This window comes from Hyla sarda, chromosome 13 (genome assembly GCF_029499605.1).
Source record: "Hyla sarda isolate aHylSar1 chromosome 13, aHylSar1.hap1, whole genome shotgun sequence".
In the NCBI taxonomy this organism is placed as follows: domain Eukaryota; kingdom Metazoa; phylum Chordata; class Amphibia; order Anura; family Hylidae; genus Hyla; species Hyla sarda.
In genome coordinates this window covers 22,445,993-22,469,366 of record NC_079201.1, presented here as the reverse complement: position 1 = coordinate 22,469,366, position 23,374 = coordinate 22,445,993, and the positions used below count along the sequence as shown (strand labels likewise).

General features: G+C 45.4%; 1 protein-coding gene across 3 annotated transcripts; it reads right to left on the bottom strand.

Moving 5' to 3' along the window:
- Nucleotides 1-838: 838 nt before the first annotated feature.
- On the bottom strand, nucleotides 839-22,962 carry CPSF4L (cleavage and polyadenylation specific factor 4 like). 3 transcript variants are annotated; one of them, XM_056550661.1, is made up of 9 exons: nucleotides 22,369-22,962; nucleotides 22,052-22,208; nucleotides 13,126-13,176; nucleotides 11,026-11,178; nucleotides 8,455-8,550; nucleotides 4,553-4,646; nucleotides 4,411-4,453; nucleotides 2,094-2,294; nucleotides 839-1,091 (listed from the first exon to the last, which is right to left on the bottom strand). In XM_056550661.1, exons 2-9 carry the CDS (start codon nucleotides 22,152-22,154, stop codon nucleotides 1,023-1,025), a joined length of 810 nt encoding a protein of 269 aa, XP_056406636.1. In that variant the 5' UTR covers nucleotides 22,155-22,208; nucleotides 22,369-22,962; the 3' UTR covers nucleotides 839-1,022. The 3 variants fall into 3 exon arrangements, 2 of the variants coding, with proteins under 2 accessions (XP_056406636.1, XP_056406637.1); XR_008849682.1 differs by lacking the exon at nucleotides 4,411-4,453; XM_056550662.1 differs by lacking the exons at nucleotides 839-1,091; nucleotides 2,094-2,294; nucleotides 4,411-4,453 and adding an exon at nucleotides 4,456-4,506.
- Between the last annotated feature and the right edge of the window lie 412 nt (nucleotides 22,963-23,374).

The window sequence follows — 23,374 nt, the reverse complement described above, 5'->3', positions numbered from 1 at the left end:
AATAACAATTGCAAGGATTAAGATTTTTTTAATCAAAGTAATTTACAAATCTGTTTAACTTTCCGGAGCCAGTTGATATATAAAAAAAAGTTTTTTCCTGGATAACCCCTTTAAGGAGATCTTTGGAGTGGCGATCATTCATGAGTCCTGCCACTTTATTCAGTATATATAGATAGAGGCTAGAGATGAGCGAATTTACAGTAAATTCGATTCCTCACGAACTTCTCGGCTCGGCAGTTGATGACTTATGCATAAATTAGTTCAGTTTTCAGGTGCTCCGGTGGGCTGGAAAAGGTGGATACAGTCCTAGGAAAGAGTCTCCTAGGACTGTATCCACCTTTTCCAGCCCACGGGAGCACCTGAAAGCTGAACTCATTTATGCAGGATAAGCCATCAACTGCCGAGCCGAGAAGTTCTTGACGAATCGAATTTACTGTAAATTCGCTCATCTCTAATAGAAGCCATGATCTTGGGGAACACACTGACAATATAGTCACCTGTCGTGTACAATATTGACACTGTAGGCCATATGCCTATAGCAGTGGTCTTCAACCTGCGGTCCTCCAGATGTTGCAAAACTACAACTCCCAGCATGCCCGGACAGCCGTTGGCTGTCCGGGCATGCTGGGAGTTGTAGTTTTGCAACATCTGGCGGTACGCAGGTTGAAGACCACTGGCCCACTGGCTCTCCAGCTGTTAAAAAACGACATCAATCACTTTTTTGCCATTTTCTCTTCACCGCATAGAAACCATAAACAATTTGCTCTTGATCATAAACAAGAATGGTAGATCAAAACTCCATTATATGCAAAATATAAATTTATTTTTGTTTGTAATTAGCAATTCTATGGTCATCCATAGATAACATAGGATAAATAGTCATTTTTTTTTTTTTACGCGTTGCCCTTTCGAACACTGGAGCATAGACAGAGCATCTCGCAGTCTAGATCTCCTCACTTGAATTGACGAAGAAGCATCAATGTGTTTATCCATGTCCACACATCCGTACCACAGTCTACTAATCACTTCCTCATCTGAAAGGCGTAACGGCTTCGGCTGCATTTGTTGGCATAGTGGCCTCTGTCTCCACACTGTAACCCACAAAAAAAAAAAAAAAAAAAAAAAAAAAAAAAAAAACATAGTTACTAATTCAGGACTGCCCACTCCCTCCACCAATTTTCATCAGCCTTAACATTGAAAGGGGTACTCCCGTGGCAAATTTTTATTTTATTTTTTTAAATCAACTATTGCCAAAAAGTTGAACAGATTTGTAAATCACATAATATAAACACAATGGAGAGGCTCCTGTCTGTCTGACCGTCACTGAGGACCCGAGCAACCCAACAAACACCTATACCCACGGTGTATAAAAATAGGAACAATATGTAAAAATAAATGGGGCTCAAGGGTCAAAGATATCTGGTTTGAAATAATTAGTATTTATTAATATAGAATGCAAAATAGATTAAATAGGGATGTACAGGGCCCTTGTACTCCCCTAATTAATTAAATACACAATAAAATATAATATATAATAATCCCAATATAAAAATAACTATAAAATTAATATGCGATTTGAGCGATTTGTAAATCACTTCTATTATAAAATCTTAATCCTTCCAGTACTTTTTAGGGGCTGTATACTGAAGAGAAATACAAAAAAGAAATGCATTTCCTCTGATGTCATGACCACAGTGCTCTCTGCTGACCTCTGCTGTCCATTTTAGGAACTGTCCAGAGCAGCATATGTTTGCTATGGGGATTTCCTCCTGTTCTGGACAGTTCCTAAAATGGACAGCAGAGGTCAGCAGAGAGCACTGTGGTCGTGACATCAGAGGAAATGCATTCATTTTTTGGATTTCACTTTAGTATACAGCCCCTAAAAAGTACTGGAAGGATTAAGATTTTTTTTAATAGAAGTGATTTACAAATCTGTTTAACTTTCTGGCACCAGTTGATTTAAAGAAAAAAAGTTTGCCAGGGGAGTGCCCCTTTAAAACATTGTCTGATATTCTGCAGGCCGTATCAGGGGTGATGTTATAGCGCTGGTACTACACATGGCACTAATCAATAGGTTATTTCACTAAACTTACTTTGAAACATGTGACTTGTTCCAAGGGTCTCAGACCTCCACAGACATTTTCTTGCATCTTCTTAAAGCGTTCATGCATCATGGTGAGAACAGTCAGATGGGAGAGAGGTGGCAGCTCCATAAGGATGGCTGCTTGCTTAGATAGGGGCTCAGGATCACAAGGGAGTGAAGGGACTGGTAGCCTCTTAGGTGCAGCCGCTTTCTGTAAGAAGAAGAAAAGACACGAAGGATACTGTATAAAAGAATGTTAATGGTCTGTCCACCTCAAACACAGTTTTATACTTTAGAAATATTCTACTGATACTGCATTGATCCCAAGTAAGGGTGGGTTCACACCACGATTTTACTATACGGTTTCGGCATACGGTTTCATAAAAAAAAACTTATTCAACTGTACAGAAAACCGTGCCCATAGACTTCCCATTCAAAATCGTATGCACCATGATGTATACTGTTGTCTCCGTTTTTCAGACCATATGTTTTTTCACTTTTTTTCTGGACTTTTGGTCCGGGTGAAAAACTGTATTAGGGTGCGTTCACATGCTCTGTTTTTGCGGGTTTTCCGCAGCGTATTTGAAAGTGGGTGGGCTCTTCTCGGCTGTCCATAGCAGATTGTCCGCGGCGGAATTTACGCTGCGGAAAATCCGCCGTAGTCCCTACTGACTTCAATGGGGCTTGCGGCGGATTTTCCGCAGCGTAAATTCCGCCGCGGACAATCTGCTATGGACAGCCGAGAAGAGCCCGCCCCTTTCAAATACGCTGCGGAAAACCCGCAAAAACAAAGAGCATGTGAACGCACCCTTAAACCGTATAAGTTTTTTTTTTTTTTTTTTTTAACATGGGAGTCAATGGGATCCGTATGTGTGTACAGTACCATATGGTTTTTGGCTTTGTTCATTTTTTTTTTCTTGGAATTTCAATCAAACAAGTAAAACTTTATTCATAATGGAGTGAAAAGTTAAAAACGTATATTTTTTTCTTTAAAAAACGGACACAATCGGACATAATTTTTCAAACCGTATACAGAAAAAAATTTGTACACACGTTTTGATACAGTTTAGTCAGGTTTTGAGGAATCCGGTTTTTTTAAAATCAAAAACATGATACAAAACTGTATTGCAAACACTTGTTGTGAACCCACCCTAAGTAAGTCACTGTGTGTAAACATTACTGATCCTGTACAGAGTTAGATCTTTTTTTATGCTCCAGAGATGCACGCTATTCTGCTGGTGGCGTCATTCATTACATAAATTACATTACTGATCCCGAGTTATATCACAAGCTGCACTTACTATTCTGCTGGTGGCGTCATTCATTACATAAATTACATTACTGATCCAGAGTTATATCACAAGCTGCACTTACTATTCTGCTGGTGGGGTCAGTGGGGGAGATTTATCAAAATGTGTGCAAAGGAAAAGTTGACCAGTTGTCCATAGCAACCAATCAGATCGCTTCTTTCATTTTGCAGAGGCCTTTTCAAAAATGAAAGCAGCGATCTGATTGGTTGCTATGGGCAACTGGTCAACTTTTCCTCTGGACAGGTTTTGTTACATCTCCCCGTGTGTACATACATTACTTATCCTGTACATATTTGTAGAAGATACTAGGCACTCTGCAAGAGCGTGGGTGCACAGTTTGGGTCCCAATCGGTTTGATAATTAAATAATACCGTAGTACTCCACTTGCTGTGAAAATAGAAATACATTTTATTCTGGCAATCCAATTGGATTGCCAGAATAAAATGTATTTCTATTTTCACAGCAAGTGGAGTGCTACGTTATTTTTCTTTGATTATCCTGTACATACCTAAATAACATCCCATATTATACTCCAGAGCTGTACTCTCAATGAGGGACATTTATCAATGTTTGCTTATGTATTCTTTTTTTTTTTTAAGTAATTTTTTCCTTACTTTTTTTTTTGCTTATGTGCGACTTATTTATCAACTGGTTTCAGCCTGTTGATAATTTTCTGTCACGTAAGCAATTTTTCCTTTTTTACTTTGGTAGTAGCTTTTTCTGCTCCATGTTTAAGCTGGAGTAAATTTAGTCAATTTTTAACCCTGTTGCGACTTTTTTTTGCGCAGTTGCGACTGTCGCAGTTAATAAATACCAGACTACCCGTAGTCCATTTTAAAATTATTACTACGTAGTTAATTTTTGGAAAACTTGCTTTTCTCGCTTTCCAGTCAAAATGTCGCACTAAAAATCGCGTAGTCGCAGTTGCGACAATTTTGCAACAATTATAGTAAAGAAAACCTGACTAAACCCGTTGATAAATGTCCATAAATGATGCTAGCTTTACACAGCACTAACCTTTGTGTGGTCCGGACTGCAGAGAACCAAGTCTACTTTTGGACTGGAAAACATTACAGGTGATTTTTAGTTGGAATCCTAGCAAAGACACAAAACCTAAAATACTAGGCTTTCAGCGCCACCCATCCCATCTTTAACTTACTGGGCATATTTACACTTTGGACCTTCAGGACAGAAGCCAGCCAGGTAGTTTGGGCACATCACTCTGCGGGTGTGCCGGTATTTGCATGCTGGACCTGGTCAGGCATAGATAAAAAAAAAAAAAAAACACGGATTAGTAAAATTCATACACGAAAGCAAGGAACACTTGGCAAAACGGGCACAGTACTATGCTTAGTGCAGGGTGTAGGAGGGAAGCATGGAAGGACAGCGGTCCATGTGTTCTGCACCACTCCACAGGCCCTCTAGTATATCAGTCTCTTCCAGGGTCTTAAAAAGGGGTACTTTGGTGGGGAAAATCAATCAAAAATCAACTGGTGCCAAAAAGTTAACAGATTTGTAAATGACTTCTATTTAAAAATCGTAATCCTTCCAGTACTTATCAGCTGTTGTATACTCCAGCGAAAGTTGTATTGATCTTTCCAGTCTGACCACAGTGCTCTCTGCTGACACCTCTGTCCATGTCAGGAACTGTCCAGAGCAGAAGAGATTTGCTATGGGCACCTTCAGGCACCTTGAATAACTAACTTCCAAGTGCTCAATCACCACATGATCCTGGGGGACATGACTGTCACATAAAGGAGGCTACTCCTGGATTCTCATCTGTAAGGTGGAGTAGCCGGGAAGACCTATAGAAAACTTCCTGCTCTGGACAGTTCCTGACATGGACAGAGGTGTCAGCAGAGAGCACTGTGGTCAGGCAGGGAAGAAAAAAAAAAAATATATATATAAAACTTCCTGTGGAGCATACAGCAGCTGATAAGTATTAGAAGGATAAAGATTTTTAAATAGAGAAAAGAAAGGGAGAAAACAGGACATGCGCCCCTAGTGAAGTATAGTTTAAACAATTATAGGAAAAAAACGAATGAATCTCACTCACACTTTTGTGTTGCGCTAAGAGCACAACACCTGTGTTCACATGTAGCGTGAGTCTTTTGGTCCTGCAGCTCGCAATCCTTCCGAAGCCTCCGTGGAGTCATCGGTAGTAGTAAGTGAGGTAGATAAAAAATACAGATTTTTTTTCTTGCAGCGCTGGACCAATGGAAATAGAAGAGACCAAACTTTTATGGGGAAAAAGGAGTAGCGTTTATTGGAAGCACGTCAACGCATTTCTGGCCCGGAATGGGCCCTTCATCGGGACAAGGTGCTGGTCAGACCAGCACCTTGTCCTGATGAAGGGGCCAGAAACGCGTTGACGTGCTTCCAATAAACGCTACTCCTTTATTACCATAAAAGTTTGGTCTCTTCTAATCCCATTGGTCCAGCACTGCAAGAAAAAAAAAACCACTTTTTTTTATCTACCTCACTTAAGATTTTTATATAGAATTTACAAATCTGTATAAAACTTTGTCACCAGTTGATTTGAAAAATAAAAATAAATAAAGTTTACCACTGGAGTACCCCTTTAAAGTTGTAGGATAACCCAAAAATGAAGAGGTCTGTGTCTGCTGATTCCTTTTTTTTTTTTTTCCTAGCTACAGATTTACAGGACTGATATTTTTTTAGGTCTCCACCTGAGTTATTACAAAGTAACCAATGACTTAGTCCTTGGTCTCCACAACAAGAGATTAGTCCCCACCCAGGGAACAATGTATCTGTCTCTTACCTGCTGCAAAAGTCATTACAGACAACTAAAATGCAATAAAAATCTGTCAGTAATTTGCAGCTGAAAGCTTATGTAGGGCGTTCATGGGAGGAGGAGATCATATACACATTCTCTTCTATAGTTCTTCCCTGCTGCTCCACCTTACAGATTGGAATCCAGGAGTAGCCTCCTTTATGTCATGTCCCCCCAGGATCACGTCATGATAGATCGAGCACTTGGAATCTACAGGATCCCTATAACAGATCTCCAGTGCTCCCACACAAATACAGTGACCCCCCCGACCTACAATGGCCCCGACATACGATCATTTCAACATGCGATGGCCTCTCAGAGGCAGCATCAACATACGATGCTTTTGTATGTCGGGGCCATCGCATAAACGGCTATCCGGCAGCGCAGACTGCTTCAGCTGCCACCGGATAGCAGTTTACGGTGCCCCGTGTGCTCCGCTGACGATCACTTACCTGTCCTCGGGGCTCCGGCGCGTCCTCTTCGGGATCCGCTGCATCGTCGGTGCTCTCCATAGTCGTCATCACGTCGCTGCACACGCCGTCCCGTCATCCAATAGGAGCGGCGTGCGTAGCGACGTGATGGCGGCGATGGAGAGCGAGGATGCTGGGGATCAGAGGCCTTCCCGGAGCGTCGGCGACATCCAGGGCAGCGGTGACGAGCAGTGACGGTCCGGAGCGGCAGGGACAGGAGAGTCCAACTTCCTATGCCAGTGGTCTTCAACCTGCGGACCGCCAGATGTTGCAAAACTACAACTCCCAGCATGCCCGGACAGCCAACGGCTATCCGGGTATGCTGGGTTGTTGTAGTTTTGCAACATCTGGAGGTCCGTAGGTTGTAGACCACTGTCCTATACTTTACATTGCACGGATCCCTCAACATACGATGGTTTCAACAAACGATGGTCCGTTTGGAACGGATTACCATCGTATGTTGAGGGACCACTGTATATGGAACGCGTGCTGTCTACATTCATTCGTATGGGAGCGCTGGAGATCTGTTATGGAGATCCTGTGGATAGGGGATAAGATAATTTTCGCTATACAACCTCTTTAATTTAAGTGCTAAACTGCAGATCATGCACAATCCTTGTCCGGAATGACTGAAAGTACTCTGCTTTACTTGCACTGATTTTTCCTTATAGTCCAGTTCCCAGTAGTGTTCCCCAACCTGTAGGTCTCCAGCTGTCGCAAACTGCAACTCCCAGCATGCCATGACAGTCTGCAGCAGCGTTCCCCAATATGTAACTCCAGCTGTTGCAAAATTACAACTAGCATGCCCAGAAAGCTTGCTGCCGGTCTAGGGAAATGGTCCCCAACTGGGGACTCTTCAACTGTGGCAAAACTACAATGCCCAGCATGCTTAGAGCTGTCATTTTGTAACATCCAAAGAGCACATAGCAGCTTTGTTCCAGAATTAGCACCACTCTTGCACTCAGTTTGTGTGTAGTATTGCAGCTCGGTCCCATTGAAGAGAATTGAGCAAAGTTGTATTCCTCTGCACACCCTAAAGAAAAGTGTGTTTATTTTATATATATATTTTTTTTTTTGAAGAAAGCAACTATGTTTGTTATTAAAGGGGTACTCCGCACCCCTAGACATCTTATCCCCTATCCAAAGGATAGGGGATAAGATGTCAGATCACCGGGGTCCCGCTGCTGAGGACCCCTGGGATCTCTGTTGCTGCACCCACCTGTACGGCTTCCACCTCACACCGGCAACGCTGGAGGCTTCGGATCCCGACCACAATGGCGGACGAGCGTGACGTCACGACTCCACCCCGTGTGATGTCACACCCCGCCCCCTCAATGCCAGTCTATGGAAGGTCCGTCACGCCCCCCTCCCATAGACTTGCATTGAGGGGGCGGGGAGTGATGTCACGCTCGTCCACCATTGTGGTCGGGATCCGAAGCCTCCAGCGTTGCCGGTGTGAGGTGGAAGCCGTACAGGTGGGTGCAGCAGCTGAGATCCCGGGGGTCCCCAGCAGCGGGACCCCGGCGATTTGACATCTTATCCCCTATCCTTTGGATAGGGGATAAGATGTCTAGGGGTGCGGAGTACCCCTTTAACCCTGGATAGCCCCTTTAAAATCCCCAATAATTATATTCCAACATCTATCTGCTTTAACAAATCACTGATGTGATCAAGATGCAAGAAAACACAAGTGGAAATATAGCTTTAACTCTCCTACTAGTTAGAATCTGCACAAAGTATGGCCTACAATGTTATTCAGCAGTAACAGTGACTTCACATCGTGATGTCCAACATTACCATGTTTGCAAAATCCTCTGTCGTACCACGGGCAATCCTTAATCTTAGAAGCGGGGTCGATGTGCAGGAATAGACAGTCCCTATTGCTGCATTCACCTAATGGAAATAAGGTTAGGGTCACAATTAAGATTTTTGGTGAAATTCCACATTGTACCACTAGAGGAAAGCAGAGGACCACTAGGCGCATTTACACAAACCACTTTGGATAGCATTTGGTTTTACTAGAAAATAAAGCTGCTGTAAGGCTTATACGAGTTTATGCAGCCAATTCCAAGAATGGGTTAACTTAAACACTCATTGTGGCCACGTATGCATCCACCTCCAGACTCCAGTGAGCTTTACATCCAGAAACTTATTAGCAGGTTTCTATAGCTCCCATTTATGGAAACTGAGGGCAACCATCTGTGCCGGGTGACTACAAATAGTGATCAGACTCAAACTTAAAGGGGGTACTCCGGCCCTAAGACATCTTATCCCCTATCCAAAGGATAGGGGGATAAGATGTCTGATCAGGGGGTGGGGTCCCACCGCTGAGGACTCCCACAATCTAGCATGCAGCACCCACTCTGTGTTAAGCGTCCTGACCATGGGGACGGAGTTGTGACGTCACGACTCCGCCCCCTCAATGCAAGTCTATGGGAGGGGGCGTGACGGACGAGGGCGGAGTAGTATGATGCTAATCTGCATTTAAAGGGGTTCTCCGCTGCCCCAGCATTTAGAACATTTTGTTCCAAATGCTTGGAGCAGGCGGCAGGGGTCGTGATGTCACTGCCACGCCCCTTCAATGCAAGTCTATGGGAGGGGGTGTGGCGGCTGCCACGCCCCCTCCCATAGACTTGCATTGAGGGGGCGTGACATGATGTCACGAGGGGCGTGGCAGTGACGTCACGACCCCTGCCGCCTGCTCCAAGCATTCGGAAAAAAAATGTTCTGACCGCTGGGGCAGCGGAGTACCCCTTTAAATGCAGATTAGCATCATACTATTGAGCTAAACCACCTCCTGTGCTAATTCATCTTTAGGATTTCTGGACTAAAGGAATTGTAGTGCGGTTCTGCTATACAAAAGTACATTAGTACATTAAATAGTAAAAATGTATTCTCAATTTCCTACATTGTGTGGGAAACCAGCAAGCTGCTAACGTGACATGATCCCTTTATCCAGCTGTGTCTCCCTCTCGGATATGTTCCATGATGGAAGACATTTACATCTAGTCATGTGGAACAGAAGACAAACAAAAACAGGAGACGCAGCTCAGCATTGATCAGACGGCACAACCCTTATTTAGCCATCTATTAATGTTGGAGTTATCCCACATTAGTCTGTCAAGTGCCTCTTGCAGGACCCTAAACAAGTAGGCCCAATAAGTGCCAAAAAATGGAAATTGGCACCACGCCGATTCTGGTGGCAAATTTCAGTAATGCTATAACATTTGTGGCATCTACTCCCAACAATTTTGTCCCTCTATGGAACTTGAGCTTATGCTTGACACCACATTTGAGAGATCTGGCTGCCGGATCCAGCTGGGAAATTTCAAAACCGGCCACTCCTGTATCCCACCCGGGCCGCCGGCGAACCTCATTCATTTAAGTGGGCCGACCGGAGTCAGATAGTGACTCATTTTTTGCCCAGTTTCCGGCTTTGTGGCCAGACTAAAAAACATGGTATGCTTTGGATATGAATACGGGGCAAAAGCGAGCCGCTGGAGTCACTGTCTGACTCCAGTTGGCTCATTTAAATAAATGAGATTCGGCTTCAGTCCAGCTGGGATACGGGAGTGGCCCGGTTTTGAAATTTGCCAGCCAGATCTCACAAACGTAGTGTGAATGCACCCTAATACAGTTTCATATTGAGTCAGGCCCGTCTGACTAATAGTATTACTATTATTAGTATCAGTATTAGTGACTAAATCCTGCTTTATTGATTTACAGGCATGGAAGTGGCCAATGGGCATCTGTTCCAATGGAAAACCGCTTCGATGCAGCAGACAGTATCTCTGTGGCATCCAATGGGTTTAACAGGTGGAGTCAGAGTTCTGTCCAATCGCAGCCCTTGTAGCAGGACATGAGCTGAACATTTTTTGGGGACTACTTCCCATTTGTTCTGTACATGTATGAAACTTCACATTAAAAATTTAAGTGAAAGATTTTTGTTACCAGGCGTCCACACTATCAGAGCTTCTATGATGTCTATATGATCTTTCTCATTGTTCCCCAACCCGAGGCCATTCAGCTGTTGCAAAACTAGAACTTTAAGAATTCTCTGACAGCTTTTGGATGGTTTAGGGCAGTGGTCTTCAACCTGCGGACCTCCAGATGTTGCAAAACTACAACTCCCAGCATGCCCGGACAGCCATCGGCTGTCCAACAATTACAAAACATTAATAGTTGTTTCCCCAACACCCGGAATGCCACATGTTGGGAAACACAGCAACACACAGAATATTCGGCAAAAGCTATTTAGCCAAGTAATGCCACCCATGCTGGAAAGCGTAATGCACCACATTGTAGTATAGACATACAAGTGTCTCGTTTGGAGTGCTCTTTACCCATAAGCCAGGCCTCTTCCCTCACCAAATTTGGAATAGAAGTAACACTCAGGCATACGACCCATGTCATACTCATGGAGGAACTCGCAATGGTCGCCTTTCTTGCACAAACCCCTCAGCCAGTGCTTACAGACTACAGTTTTCTCCCCACTCATGTGACGGAAGGGACAAATGGAACCTGTGAAAACAAAGCAACATGGTAATGGACATGTGGGCAACAAGAAATCCAGAAGCATCACACATTCACACACTAAGGGCTGGAGTGTAGCTATAGGGGGTGCAGAGCTATCGGTCACACCTGGGCCCTGGAGTCTGATGCGGCATAGTAGTCCGTCAGCCGCATATGAAGCACAAGTATTTGTAGATTGGGGCAATGTTACAGATTTTACACTGGGGACTATGGCATCAAAGGCATAACTGTAATGCCATTTTCCCCTTGGTGCTGCCGAGGCCATTGACGGTCTATTAAAAGTATTAAAGGGTACCTCATCAAAAAAAAAGGTTTGATATATTATAGTTTAATGCATACAGAATAACTTTCCAATTGCATGTTAATAAAAAATATGCTTCTTTCTATTTAAATTTTCCACTTTGAAAAAATGACCACTAGGGGTCTCCCTACCAGTCCTGGCAGCAAGCATTTCAGACTCATGCTGGAGTCCTAAACACTACGAGCTGCCAGTCTGCTTTTTTTCACAAAGGAGAACACTCAGAGCTGCCAGCCTGCTTTGTTCACAGCCTGTTTGGCTGTGAACAAAGCAGGCTGGCAGCTCTGAGTGTTTAGGACTCCAGCACGAGTCTGAAATGCTTGCTGCCAGGACTGGTAGGGAGACCCCTAGGGGTCATTTTTTCAAAGTGGAAAATTAAATAGAAAGAAGCATATTTTTTAATAACATGCAGTTGGAAAGTTATTCTGCAAACAAGAATCTATAATATATCAAAAGTTTTTTTGATGAGAGGTCATGGGGTGTAAGAGTTTTCAGCCCCTACTTTATGTCCCTTGTATCCTTGGTATATGGGGTTTTGGTGACCCAGGTGAGTGTCTTTGACCTTCATTGGGGTATCTAATGGGGCTGTCAGTCTAGTGGGTCCCCTGGTTGACAACAGGGTGCAGGTGTCATTGCAAACTTCTGCTCCCCAAAATTGAGAAAAATCTAATACAGAAGCTTATTTTTGGAAATCTGGTTCTGATTTACATTATTCAATATACTCTAATCCTCTAATCACACCAAGAGCTGCATTCGGAATTCTGCAAGCACGAGTTGTGTCCTGTCTTATATTGTATCTTGTGCATTGTGGGAGTTGTAGGGGTTTAAAGGGGTACTCCGGTGGAACACTTTTTTTTTCTCATCAATTGGTGCCAGAAAGTTATACAGATTTGTAAATTACTTCTATTTAAAAATCTTAATCCTTCTAGTACTTAGCTGCTGCTTCTTTTTGAATTTTCTTTCAGTCTGACCACAGTGCTTTCTGCTGACACCTCTGTTCATGTCAGGAACTGTCCAAAAGCAGGAGAGGTTTGCCATGGGGATTTGCTTCTGCTCCGTACAGTTCCTGACATGGACAGAGGTGTCAGTAGAGAGCACTGTGGTCAGACAGAAAAGAAATTCAAAAGAAAAGAATTTCCTCTGTAGGATAGCTGCTGATAAGTACTGGTAAGATTAAGATTTTTTAATAGAAGTAATTTACAAATCTATTTAAAAATAAATAAATAAATAAATAGTTTTCCCACCGAGTCCCACTTTAAACCCCTACATCTCCCACTATGCACAAGATACAGTATATAACTGGACACCATTCATGCTTGCAGAATTCTGAATGCAGCTCTGGGTGTGATTAGAGAATAAATTATGTAAATCAGAACCAAGTTTCCAAAAAAACTTCTGTATTTGTTTTTCACAATTTTGGGGAGCAGAGGTTACAATGACACCTGTACTTGATCTATTAACACTTTGTTCAAATGACCTTTCCTATTTAAAAAGTCAATTCGTCCCGACACAAAAAGAAAAAAAAAAATCACAATGTAGCCCATACCTGAAACTAAAGCTATGGTTCAGTTCCAGCCATAGTTTCTCATCAGTGAGCCGTGTTCTGCTGGGGGTGTATACAGCTTGGACTGCCTTACCTTTCCTGCATATGCCCTGTATGAAGAAGTCACACACCGCTGCTCCCGACTCTGCCCAATACATAGGGAAAAAAAGTTATGGTTCGGCATAGAGAAGAGCAATCCTCTTACATAAACTTTTTGCTTACCACAGTTGACCAAACAAATGCCCTTTTAGGGCCTGTTCACTCTGATGTTTAAGAGGTTAAAAAAAAAGTAAAAGCTATGTTAAAAAAAAAAAATAATCTATCTATTGGTATGTGTTTATACGCGAGAATTCCTCGCCAATTCCTCACTGTGAACATACCCTTACACTTTGCTGTGTGTAGTGTGGTGCTCTTGGAGAGTTGTTTTGTTTACCGATATTTCTAAAAGTTTAAAATACATACATACTTAAAAAATAATAAAATAAAATAGAAAGAAGCGATCTGATTGGTTGCAATGGGCAACTCAGCAACTTTTCCTCTGGACAGGTTTTGATAAATCTCCCCCATTATACAGAGCTGTGGAGCGTCACCCTGCAGCCATACCCCCTTCCACATGTCCCATGTTTAAAGGGGTTGTGCGCTGCCCTGCAGTTCGGATCTCCGCTCACAGCGTCCGGAAGTTCATTACTCCGAACGCTGTTTGCAGGCTTCCGTGTTCGCAGATGCCGGGCGTGACGTCTCGCCCGCCCTCTCAACGAAAGTCTATGGGAAGGGGGCGCGACCGCTGTTACAAAATCGTGAATATTGGCCTAACCGATAATCTGTCAATCCCTACTTCGCAGTTCCTCCCGTGTGACTCAGTTCGCCAAAGCAAATCATGTGAAGAACCGTGTGACACCGCCATGCCCTGCACACATGGTATGCTGGAGGGGCACTGAGACTTGTCCGTGCAGTGGAGGCTGAGGACACGGTGGAGGATTAGGCGGAGTCGCACATTGTCAGCTTCTGCACCGTTGGATGAGTGGGCGCATACTGTTGTCTCTTGGACATGGCTTCGCCTATGGATTGCTGGCGGAATGACTGACTCAAAGTAGGAGGAGCAGCAGGAGTAACAGAAGATGGGTATGACACACCGCTCCCTTCGGCTGAGGTGGTGGAGCCTTGGCTGGCTGAAACAAGAAGCAGCGTGCCACCGGGTGATGCAGCAGGCTGGACCACCACATCGGAGCCATTGTTCTCCCAGGCCGCTTTATGGTGACGCTGCATATGTTGACACAGGGCCATGGTGCCAACATTTGGACCCTGGCCACGCTTCACCTTCTGCCGACATCTTGCATGTGGCCAGGTTAACCTCCTCCGGATGCTTGATGAAAAACTGCCACACCGCTGAGTAGCTGATTTTCCCACCAACAGTCTGCACTGATTGACTGCTACTGCCACCGTCTCCAGGAACCTCTGTCCCACTACCTCCCGGGAAGGTAGGCTGCAGCGAAGCAGGTGGTCTACCCAGGGCACGTTTGGCTGCAGACTTTCCACTTCTGCCACCATGCCGGCTGCCAACCATGCTACCACCTTGCTGGCTCAGCTGCTGCCTCACTGGCAACCTGCAACCCTTTTTCCTGATGATGATGAAGCCCCTTCTGCACCCGGCTCCCAAGTGCGACAGTCATCATCATCATCATCGAGTTGTGTCTGCAAGTCAATGGATGTCCTCCTCAGGTTCGTCAACAGTGTCTGCTTCAGGAGCCTGAACGCACGCAACACCACCTTCCATGCCACTCTCCTCACTACTTGCCCGTATAGCGGAGGAATCAGTGGCTGTCTCCTCCACTTCTTGGCTGGGCAGTAGCTGCTGACTGTCCTCTAGTAGCTCATCCTCACTAAATAGTGGTGCCGAACCCACAGCATAAGATACTTCTGTGGGGGAGGGAACAACATAGGACAGAGGCAATGGAGGACAGGGTCTACTCCCGGGCCACGCCAATTGAGGGTTGTGTCTGAGGAACCCAACGACTGACTGGAGGTGTCAGATGTCACTTGTGATGAAGTGGACAGCGTAAACCAATCGATGACAGCAAATGGGTTGCTGGTCAAGACAAGACCACTAGCCGATACCGGGAGCTCAGGCCTCTCGCTGCGACTCCTGCTGCCACTCGCCCCTAGTCTGCTGTGACCTCTGCCTGATGAATTCAGGAACTTCTCTGCCTGACATACTTAGTGAGTATGAGGGGAGCACAATGCACTCCGGTACGCTTAAAACAGTATTTGTCTACAACGCCAGCAGGGGTGTACTTTTGCCTGGCCTTTCACAGTATCTAGGCCCTTAAGGCTTTAAAGAGGAACACAATTGTACACAATTTAGGTGTACGCACAGGTTACTATTAATAGAGGATAATATGCTTTTAGTGCTCTGCTCACCCTAACTGGCTGGCTACTATTAGCTTTTCAGTTGTTGTACACACCAGTGCTGCAGCACACAGTCGCTGTGTACTACACCCAAAATTGCACTCTCTTTCAATCTCACTCCCTTCCCTATCAGTGCTTCTAGGCTGGGTTTGGGCTTGAGGTGAATCGCTACAGTAAAAATACTTTTCTGTGCAACACACACTGCTGTATGTCTCTCTCTCTGTAATAGAATGCTGATGTGACTGGCTACAAGATGGCTGCCGATTATATATGGCTGTGACAGGGGTGACTGGCTGCTGATAGGCTGCATGCGATTCAGGGTCATCCCACCTACCCTTGTTCCCGCCTTCCCAGGATTCCTTGCCCCATGTTCTCACATGTGGAGCCGCCATTTAACCCCTTAAGGACCAAGGACGTACCGGTACGTCCATGGTCCTGCTCTCCTGATATAACGCGGGGTTACACGGTAACCCCGCATCATATCACGGCGGGCCCGGCGTCATAGTGAAGCCGGGACCCGCCTCTAATAGCGGCGCCGCGCGCTATTAACCCTTTAGCCGCGCGGCTAAAAGTGAAAGCGAAAGTTGCCGGTTAACTCAGTGGGCTGTTCGGGATAGCCGGCGAAATCGCGGCATCCCGAACAGCTTACAGGACAGCGGGAGGGCCCCTACCTGCCTCCTCGCTGTCCGATCGCGAATGACTGCTCAGTGCCTGAGATCCAGGCATGAGCAGTCATGCGGCAGAATGGTCGATCACTGGTTTCCTATGAGAAACCAGTGATCAATGATGAAGATCAGTGTGTGCAGTGTTATAGGTCCCTATGGGACCTATAACACTGCAAAAAAAAAAAAAAAAGTGGAAAAAAAAAGTGAATAAAGATCATTTAACTCCTCCCCTATTAAAAGTTTGAATCACCCCCCTTTTCCCATAAAAAAATAAAAAAACACAGTGTAAATAAAAATAAACATATATGGTATCACCGCGTGCGGAAATGTCCGAATTATAAAAATATATCATTAATTAAACCGCTCGGTCAATGGCGTGCGCGCAAAAAAATTCCAAAGTCCAAAATAGTGCATTTTCAAAATAGATCAATAAGTCCTATCAATGCAAAAATGGTACCGTTAAAAACTTCAGATCACGGCGCAAAAAATGAGCCCTCATACCGCCCCATACACGGAAAAATAAAAAAGTTATAGGGGTCAGAAATGACAATTTTAAACGTATACATTTTCCTGCATGTAGTTATGATTTTTTCCAGAAGTCCGACAAAATCAAACCTATATAAGTAGGGGATCATTTTAATCGTATGGACCTACAGAATAAACATAAGGTGTCATTTTTACCGAAAAATGTACTACGTAGAAACAAAATGACTGACGTCATTACAAAGTAGAATTGGTGGCGCAAAAAATAAGCCATCATATGGATTTTTAGGTGCAAAATTGAAAGAGTTATAATTTTTTAAAGGCAAGGAGCAAAAAACGAAAATGCAAAAACTGAAAACCCCCCAGTCCTTAAGGGGTTAAGATACCCTTGAGCCTGGGCCACACTAAATGGAGTTTAGTGAAGCTATTCGCGGCAAATCCAATCTTTCCTGAAATTCGTAACAAATTCGGATTCGGCAGATTCGATTCACTTATCCCTATTCATAACAACCAATTACCACTCAGCTTTCCTATGTTAACAAGCTCTGGTAAAATGAAAGCGGAGCTGTGATTGGTAGTTATGGGCAAAATCAGGTAGTATTGATTTTAGGTATATACTAGAATCTGGTCTTTTGCCTACTTGTGCCCCATGCACTTGGCGCTAACATACCGTACTGCATAAACATAGTATGAATGGGGCCTGTCTCCATTCAGTGAAAAAAGGAATGCCGACGTATACATTGGCACACTGCAGCAGGTACCATTTTATATATATTTTTTTTTTTTTTAGTGGTCCAAATGGAGCCACCTAGTATATGTTAATTTGATTGGACACAATAGCATTGTCTGTTAAGCTATTGTGTGGGATGAAGGTACCTGATGATGGCTCCGCCCCCAGCACTAGAGAGGAGGGGCCGAGAGCTGACAGGCCTCCGGAACACAGAGCAGCTTCATGTGAGCTGACAGGCCTCCGGAACACAGAGCAGCTTCATGTGAGGCGACAGGCCTCCGGAACACAGAGCAGCTTCATGTGAGGCGACAGGCCTCCGGAACACAGAGCAGCTTCATGTGAGGCGACAGGCCTCCGGAACACAGAGCAGCTTCATGTGAGGCGACAGGCCTCCGGAACACAGAGCAGCTTCATGTGAGGCGACAGGCCTCCGGAACACAGAGCAGCTTCATGTGAGGCGACAGGCCTCCGGAACACAGAGCAGCTTCATGTGAGGCGACAGGCCTCCGGAACACAGAGCAGCTTCATGTGAGGCGACAGGCCTCCGGAACACAGAGCAGCTTCATGTGAGGCGACAGGCCTCCGGAACACAGAGCAGCTTCATGTGAGGCGACAGGCCTCCGGAACACAGAGCAGCTTCATGTGAGGCGACAGGCCTCCGGAACACAGAGCAGCTTCATGTGAGGCGACAGGCCTCCGGAACACAGAGCAGCTTCATGTGAGGCGACAGGCCTCCGGAACACAGAGCAGCTTCATGTGAGGCGACAGGCCTCCGGAACACAGAGCAGCTTCATGTGAGGCGACAGGCCTCCGGAACACAGAGCAGCTTCATGTGAGGCGACAGGCCTCCGGAACACAGAGCAGCTTCATGTGAGGCGACAGGCCTCCGGAACACAGAGCAGCTTCATGTGAGGCGACAGGCCTCCGGAACACAGAGCAGCTTCATGTGAGGCGACAGGCCTCCGGAACACAGAGCAGCTTCATGTGAGGCGACAGGCCTCCGGAACACAGAGCAGCTTCATGTGAGGCGACAGGCCTCCGGAACACAGAGCAGCTTCATGTGAGGCGACAGGCCTCCGGAACACAGAGCAGCTTCATGTGAGGCGACAGGCCTCCGGAACACAGAGCAGCTTCATGTGAGGCGACAGGCCTCCGGAACACAGAGCAGCTTCATGTGAGGCGACAGGCCTCCGGAACACAGAGCAGCTTCATGTGAGGCGACAGGCCTCCGGAACACAGAGCAGCTTCATGTGAGGCGACAGGCCTCCGGAACACAGAGCAGCTTCATGTGAGGCGACAGGCCTCCGGAACACAGAGCAGCTTCATGTGAGGCGACAGGCCTCCGGAACACAGAGCAGCTTCATGTGAGGCGACAGGCCTCCGGAACACAGAGCAGCTTCATGTGAGGCGACAGGCCTCCGGAACACAGAGCAGCTTCATGTGAGGCGACAGGCCTCCGGAACACAGAGCAGCTTCATGTGAGGCGACAGGCCTCCGGAACACAGAGCAGCTTCATGTGAGGCGACAGGCCTCCGGAACACAGAGCAGCTTCATGTGAGGTGACAGGCCTCCGGAACACAGAGCAGCTTCATGTGAGGTGACAGGCCTCCGGAACACAGAGCAGCTTCATGTGAGGTGAGTGATGTTCCGTGTCCTCCCTCTCCCCCCTTAGCAGTATATCCTAGGACTGGGTGATGTGTATAGTAGCAGTCCAGTGGGGTCACTTTCCCTCCTTCAGTGTCCACAGGTCACATTATCAGAACAATTTTTGGGAAAAATCGCGGCAAAATCGCGCAATTTTTGCCGCGATTTTTCCATAAATTGTTCTGGTAATGTGATCTGTTGGAGACCTGTGGACACTGGAGGAGGGAAAGTGACCCCACTGGAAGGAAAACATGTGAACACACTGCTAGTTTATAGTTAACCCCTTAAGGGTACATTCACATGTACAGGATCTGCTGCATATTTTTGCTGCATATTTTGTGCAGCTGATTTTGCAACCCATTAGCTTCAATAGGTAGCTGCAGAAAATATACAGCAGATCCTGTACGTGTGAACGTACCCTAAGGGCTCATTCAGGGGTTGATCCACAGTGTATTTTATGCTGCAGATCCACCGACAATGGACCCTACAGTGCTGCCTCCATCTGTGCCTGCTCATAACGGCAATCCTCCGCTACGAGCAGACACGCTTTGATGTGTATACTCACGCACATCATGGCCGCTCCTGCTCTCTGAGCTAGGCCGAGAGCAGCCGCAATGTGTGCGAGTATACACATCAAAGCGTGTCCGCTCATAGCGGAGAATTGCCGTTATGAGCAGGCACAGATGGAGGCAGCACTGTAGGGTCCATTGTGGGGGGGATCCGCAGCGTAAAATATGCTGGGGATCCATCCGTGTAAGGCTGGGTTCACACTACGTTTTCTCCCATACGGGAGCGCATACGGCAGGGGGGAGCTAAAAGCTCGCGCTCCCGTATGTCACCGTATGCGCTCCCGTATGTCATTCATTTCAATGAGCCGACCGGAGTGAAACGTTCGGTCCGGTCGGCTCATTTTTGCACCGTATGCGCTTTTACAACCGGACCTAAAACCGTGGTCAACCACGGTTTTAGGTCCGGTTGTAAAAGCGCATACGGCACAAAAATGAGCCGACCGGACCGAACGTTTCACTCCGGTCGGCTCATTGAAATGAATGACATACGGGAGCGCATACGGTGACATACGGGAGCGCGAGCTTTTAGCTCCCCCCTGCCGTATGCGCTCCCGTATGGGAGAAAACGTAGTGTGAACCCAGCCTTATTGCCAGACATCACCAATCAGGCTGATGTTTGACATTAACACTTTAGATGCCGCTATCAAAGTTGATGATAGTGTCCAAGTTTTAACCCCTTAAGGACATAGCATTTTTCCATTTTTGCACTTTATTTTTTTCCTCACCTTTTAAAAATCATAACCCTTTCAATTTTGCACCTAAAAATCCATATGATGGCTTATTTTTTGCGCCACCAATTCTACTTTGTAATGACATCAGTCATTTTACCCAAAAATCTAAGGCAAAAACGGAAAAAAATAATCATTGTGCAACAAGAATGTGCAAAAAGATTTTAATATTATATACATATACACACACACACACACATATATACACACACACACACACACAAGTTTTAAAATTGCCCCCCCACTTTTGTCACTGGCCCCCCATGTGCCCCCCCTAAATATGAATGCTGGAGACGCCACTGCCTGAAACATATTGCAGAAATGCAGTATGATTGGGGCTCCAAGTTCAAATATCACGGTATACACCGAGTATACAGCAAATTTGAAACTGTGTTCACACCATCTTTGCAGTGTACATAACTGCAGTCCTACATTGAAACATTGAGAACACCTAGACTGTTGCTGTTAGGGTATGTTCACACCACGGAATTTCCTTGCAGAATTCTGCACAAGGATTCCACTGCGCCCGCAGAATGTTGGAGAGGACACATACCGTATTTTCCATGTGTACATTCCGAAGTGTGAACATAGCCTAATGACTAATGGATGGTCACAGACAAAAAGGTAGTAAACTAGGATTAGAACATGTCTTCTTCCTTTCAATAACAGCATCACACTTGTCGACAGGTTGCATCTGGTATTGCAGCTTAAAAGGGGTACTCTGGCCCTAAGACATCTTATCCCCCGAATCTTGCATTTGGCACCCACCTCTTTGAGCTGCATGCTGCCCTGCCAGCCGGCAGTCATGCCCCCTCCCATAGACTTGCATAGTGGGGGGTGATGTCACACGGGGGCGGAGTGGTGATGTCATGATACTCTGGCCCCGTGGTCGGCCCCTGGCAGTTTGTGAGCTAGCAGCGCGGTGTGCAGCTCAAAGAGGTGGGTGCCGAATGCAAGATTGCGGGGGTCCACAGCGGCGGGACCACCGCGGTCAGACATCTTATCCCCTATCCTTTGGAAAAGGGATAAGAAGATGTCTTAGGGCCAGAGCACCCCTTTAAGTTTAGGCCACATTCCGACATGGTGGCGAGTGCATATGGCTTAAACCAAGAGTTTGCCAATGGCGGCCAGAGGTTGCCACATTGCGCGGTCATTGGTGAACACAAGGATTGACTGAGGAGATTTATCATTGCCTTCCTGACATTTTATTGGCTGAAATTTGGTGCAAAATTTTTGCGCAATTTAAAAATATACAACATTTGCAAAAGTGACAGTTGCAGTGCTTCTTTCTTGACTATGCAGGGGATGACATTTATTAACGGTCTTTTTAAAAAGGCGCAAAAATATTGCACAAACGTAAAAAAATAAAAAATTCATAACACCTCTGCCTTGCCTTATAAAATGACATACTACAGCAAGTTCTGAGGCGATTTTTCATTTGTGCAAAATGTATCAGTCTTGCGCCATTTTTATAAATTTGGGCTGTGAAGTGGCTGCACGCAGACACATATTAATAAAGTTTCCCCCATTGCCTAAAGCAGAGCTGCAGTACCAGATACAACCTGTGCACAGGTGTGGGGCTGTTTCTTGAAGCAAACAGATTTATCAAGCAATGTGATTCCAAATGCTGAACCAATTTAACCCTTAGTACACATTCTCTAGCTACACTATTAATAATGCATCCAGATTTGAGTTAGCATTCCCCTCCATGAATCCTACTGCATATTTTATGAGCTTCCTGCATTATGTCCTCCAAGTGGCCTTAGTGTCATCACATTGACAAAATCATACTTACTGTCCATGCCTGCGAAGGGCAGGACCTGGGCCCCCCGCTGACATTCCACATCCCTTTCGAGGTCAAAAGTGAAGGTCTCAAAGCCAGCTATTAAATCCTGCATGACTTCTGCGTGCCGACCACAAGGACAACCCAGGGTGCCAATACCGGCACTATTCTACAACGAATTCGCAAAAAATAGATGTAAAGACCATTTACAATATTTTTGCTAAAATTGTTTGTCCATAAATTGCAATACATCTGTTTCCCCCCCATTATAGATATATAGCACCAACATATGCCGCGGTGCTGTATTTGGATAGTGGAAAAAGCCATACCTCTTAGCAAGGTGTCATTCCTGTAGGAAGGTGAAGTGAATCCTATTCATAGGTTTTCCAGCCAGATCCACCATGATTATTGGTCACCTGTTACCACACATGTGAGGTGATTGATCAACCTGTAGAGACCAATGCCTTCTGGGTGAATTGTGTTCTTTCTGTTGTGTCTTTTCCAAAAATCCAATGTATTTCTGCTACAGCCATAGATAGAGGAAACTTGTAAACTATTAAGAGCAAAACCATCATCCCTCATTGAGGCGTGAGGTACCACGAAAGGTTATAGCCCCTAATATGGCTTCTGATGGACTATAAGAAGATGCTGCTCTATATGAAATGTGGCAATATGGCGGAAGCTACTGCATGCAATACAGTCTGATGGCAATATACTATCTTGGAAGAAGAGGCCTTTGGTCTGAGCACTTGGCCGCCATCTTGTGTATCCATCAGGTAAGCTGACGTTTATGTTGGTGTATAAAGGAAATATGTAGAGGAGACAGCACTGGACCTCTCAGCTTGTGCAGGTAATCCTACAGGAATACCAACCCGGAGAAATATATAAAAGCAAAATGGATACAGCACCAAAAAGCCGGAGACTCAAATCTTGATGGAGTGTGACTTTATTCGCTCCCCTACGGGGAGCGAATAAAGTCACACTCCATCAAGATTTGAGTCTCCGTCTTTTTGGTGCTGTATCCATTTTGCTTTTATATGTTGGTGTATAGTAAGTGAGGTCACTATAATTCTGCCATGCTGTCCAAAATTTCTACTACGCTCCCATTTGTTCCCAATGTGAGCTGAGATAAAAAGTCTGTGAGGGGAAGTTCTGCATGTGGTGTTTCTCCATTGTTATGGAAAGTCGCACAAGCGCATCTTTTAGAATTACCTCAGAATACTCCATGGCAGCCCTGTGTGTGGGGATTTTGTGAAATGCACTGCATATACTCTCTATGTAAGGTTAAAGGGATCCAATCACCCCATCCCATAAATTGGGGTCCCCCTGTCCGCA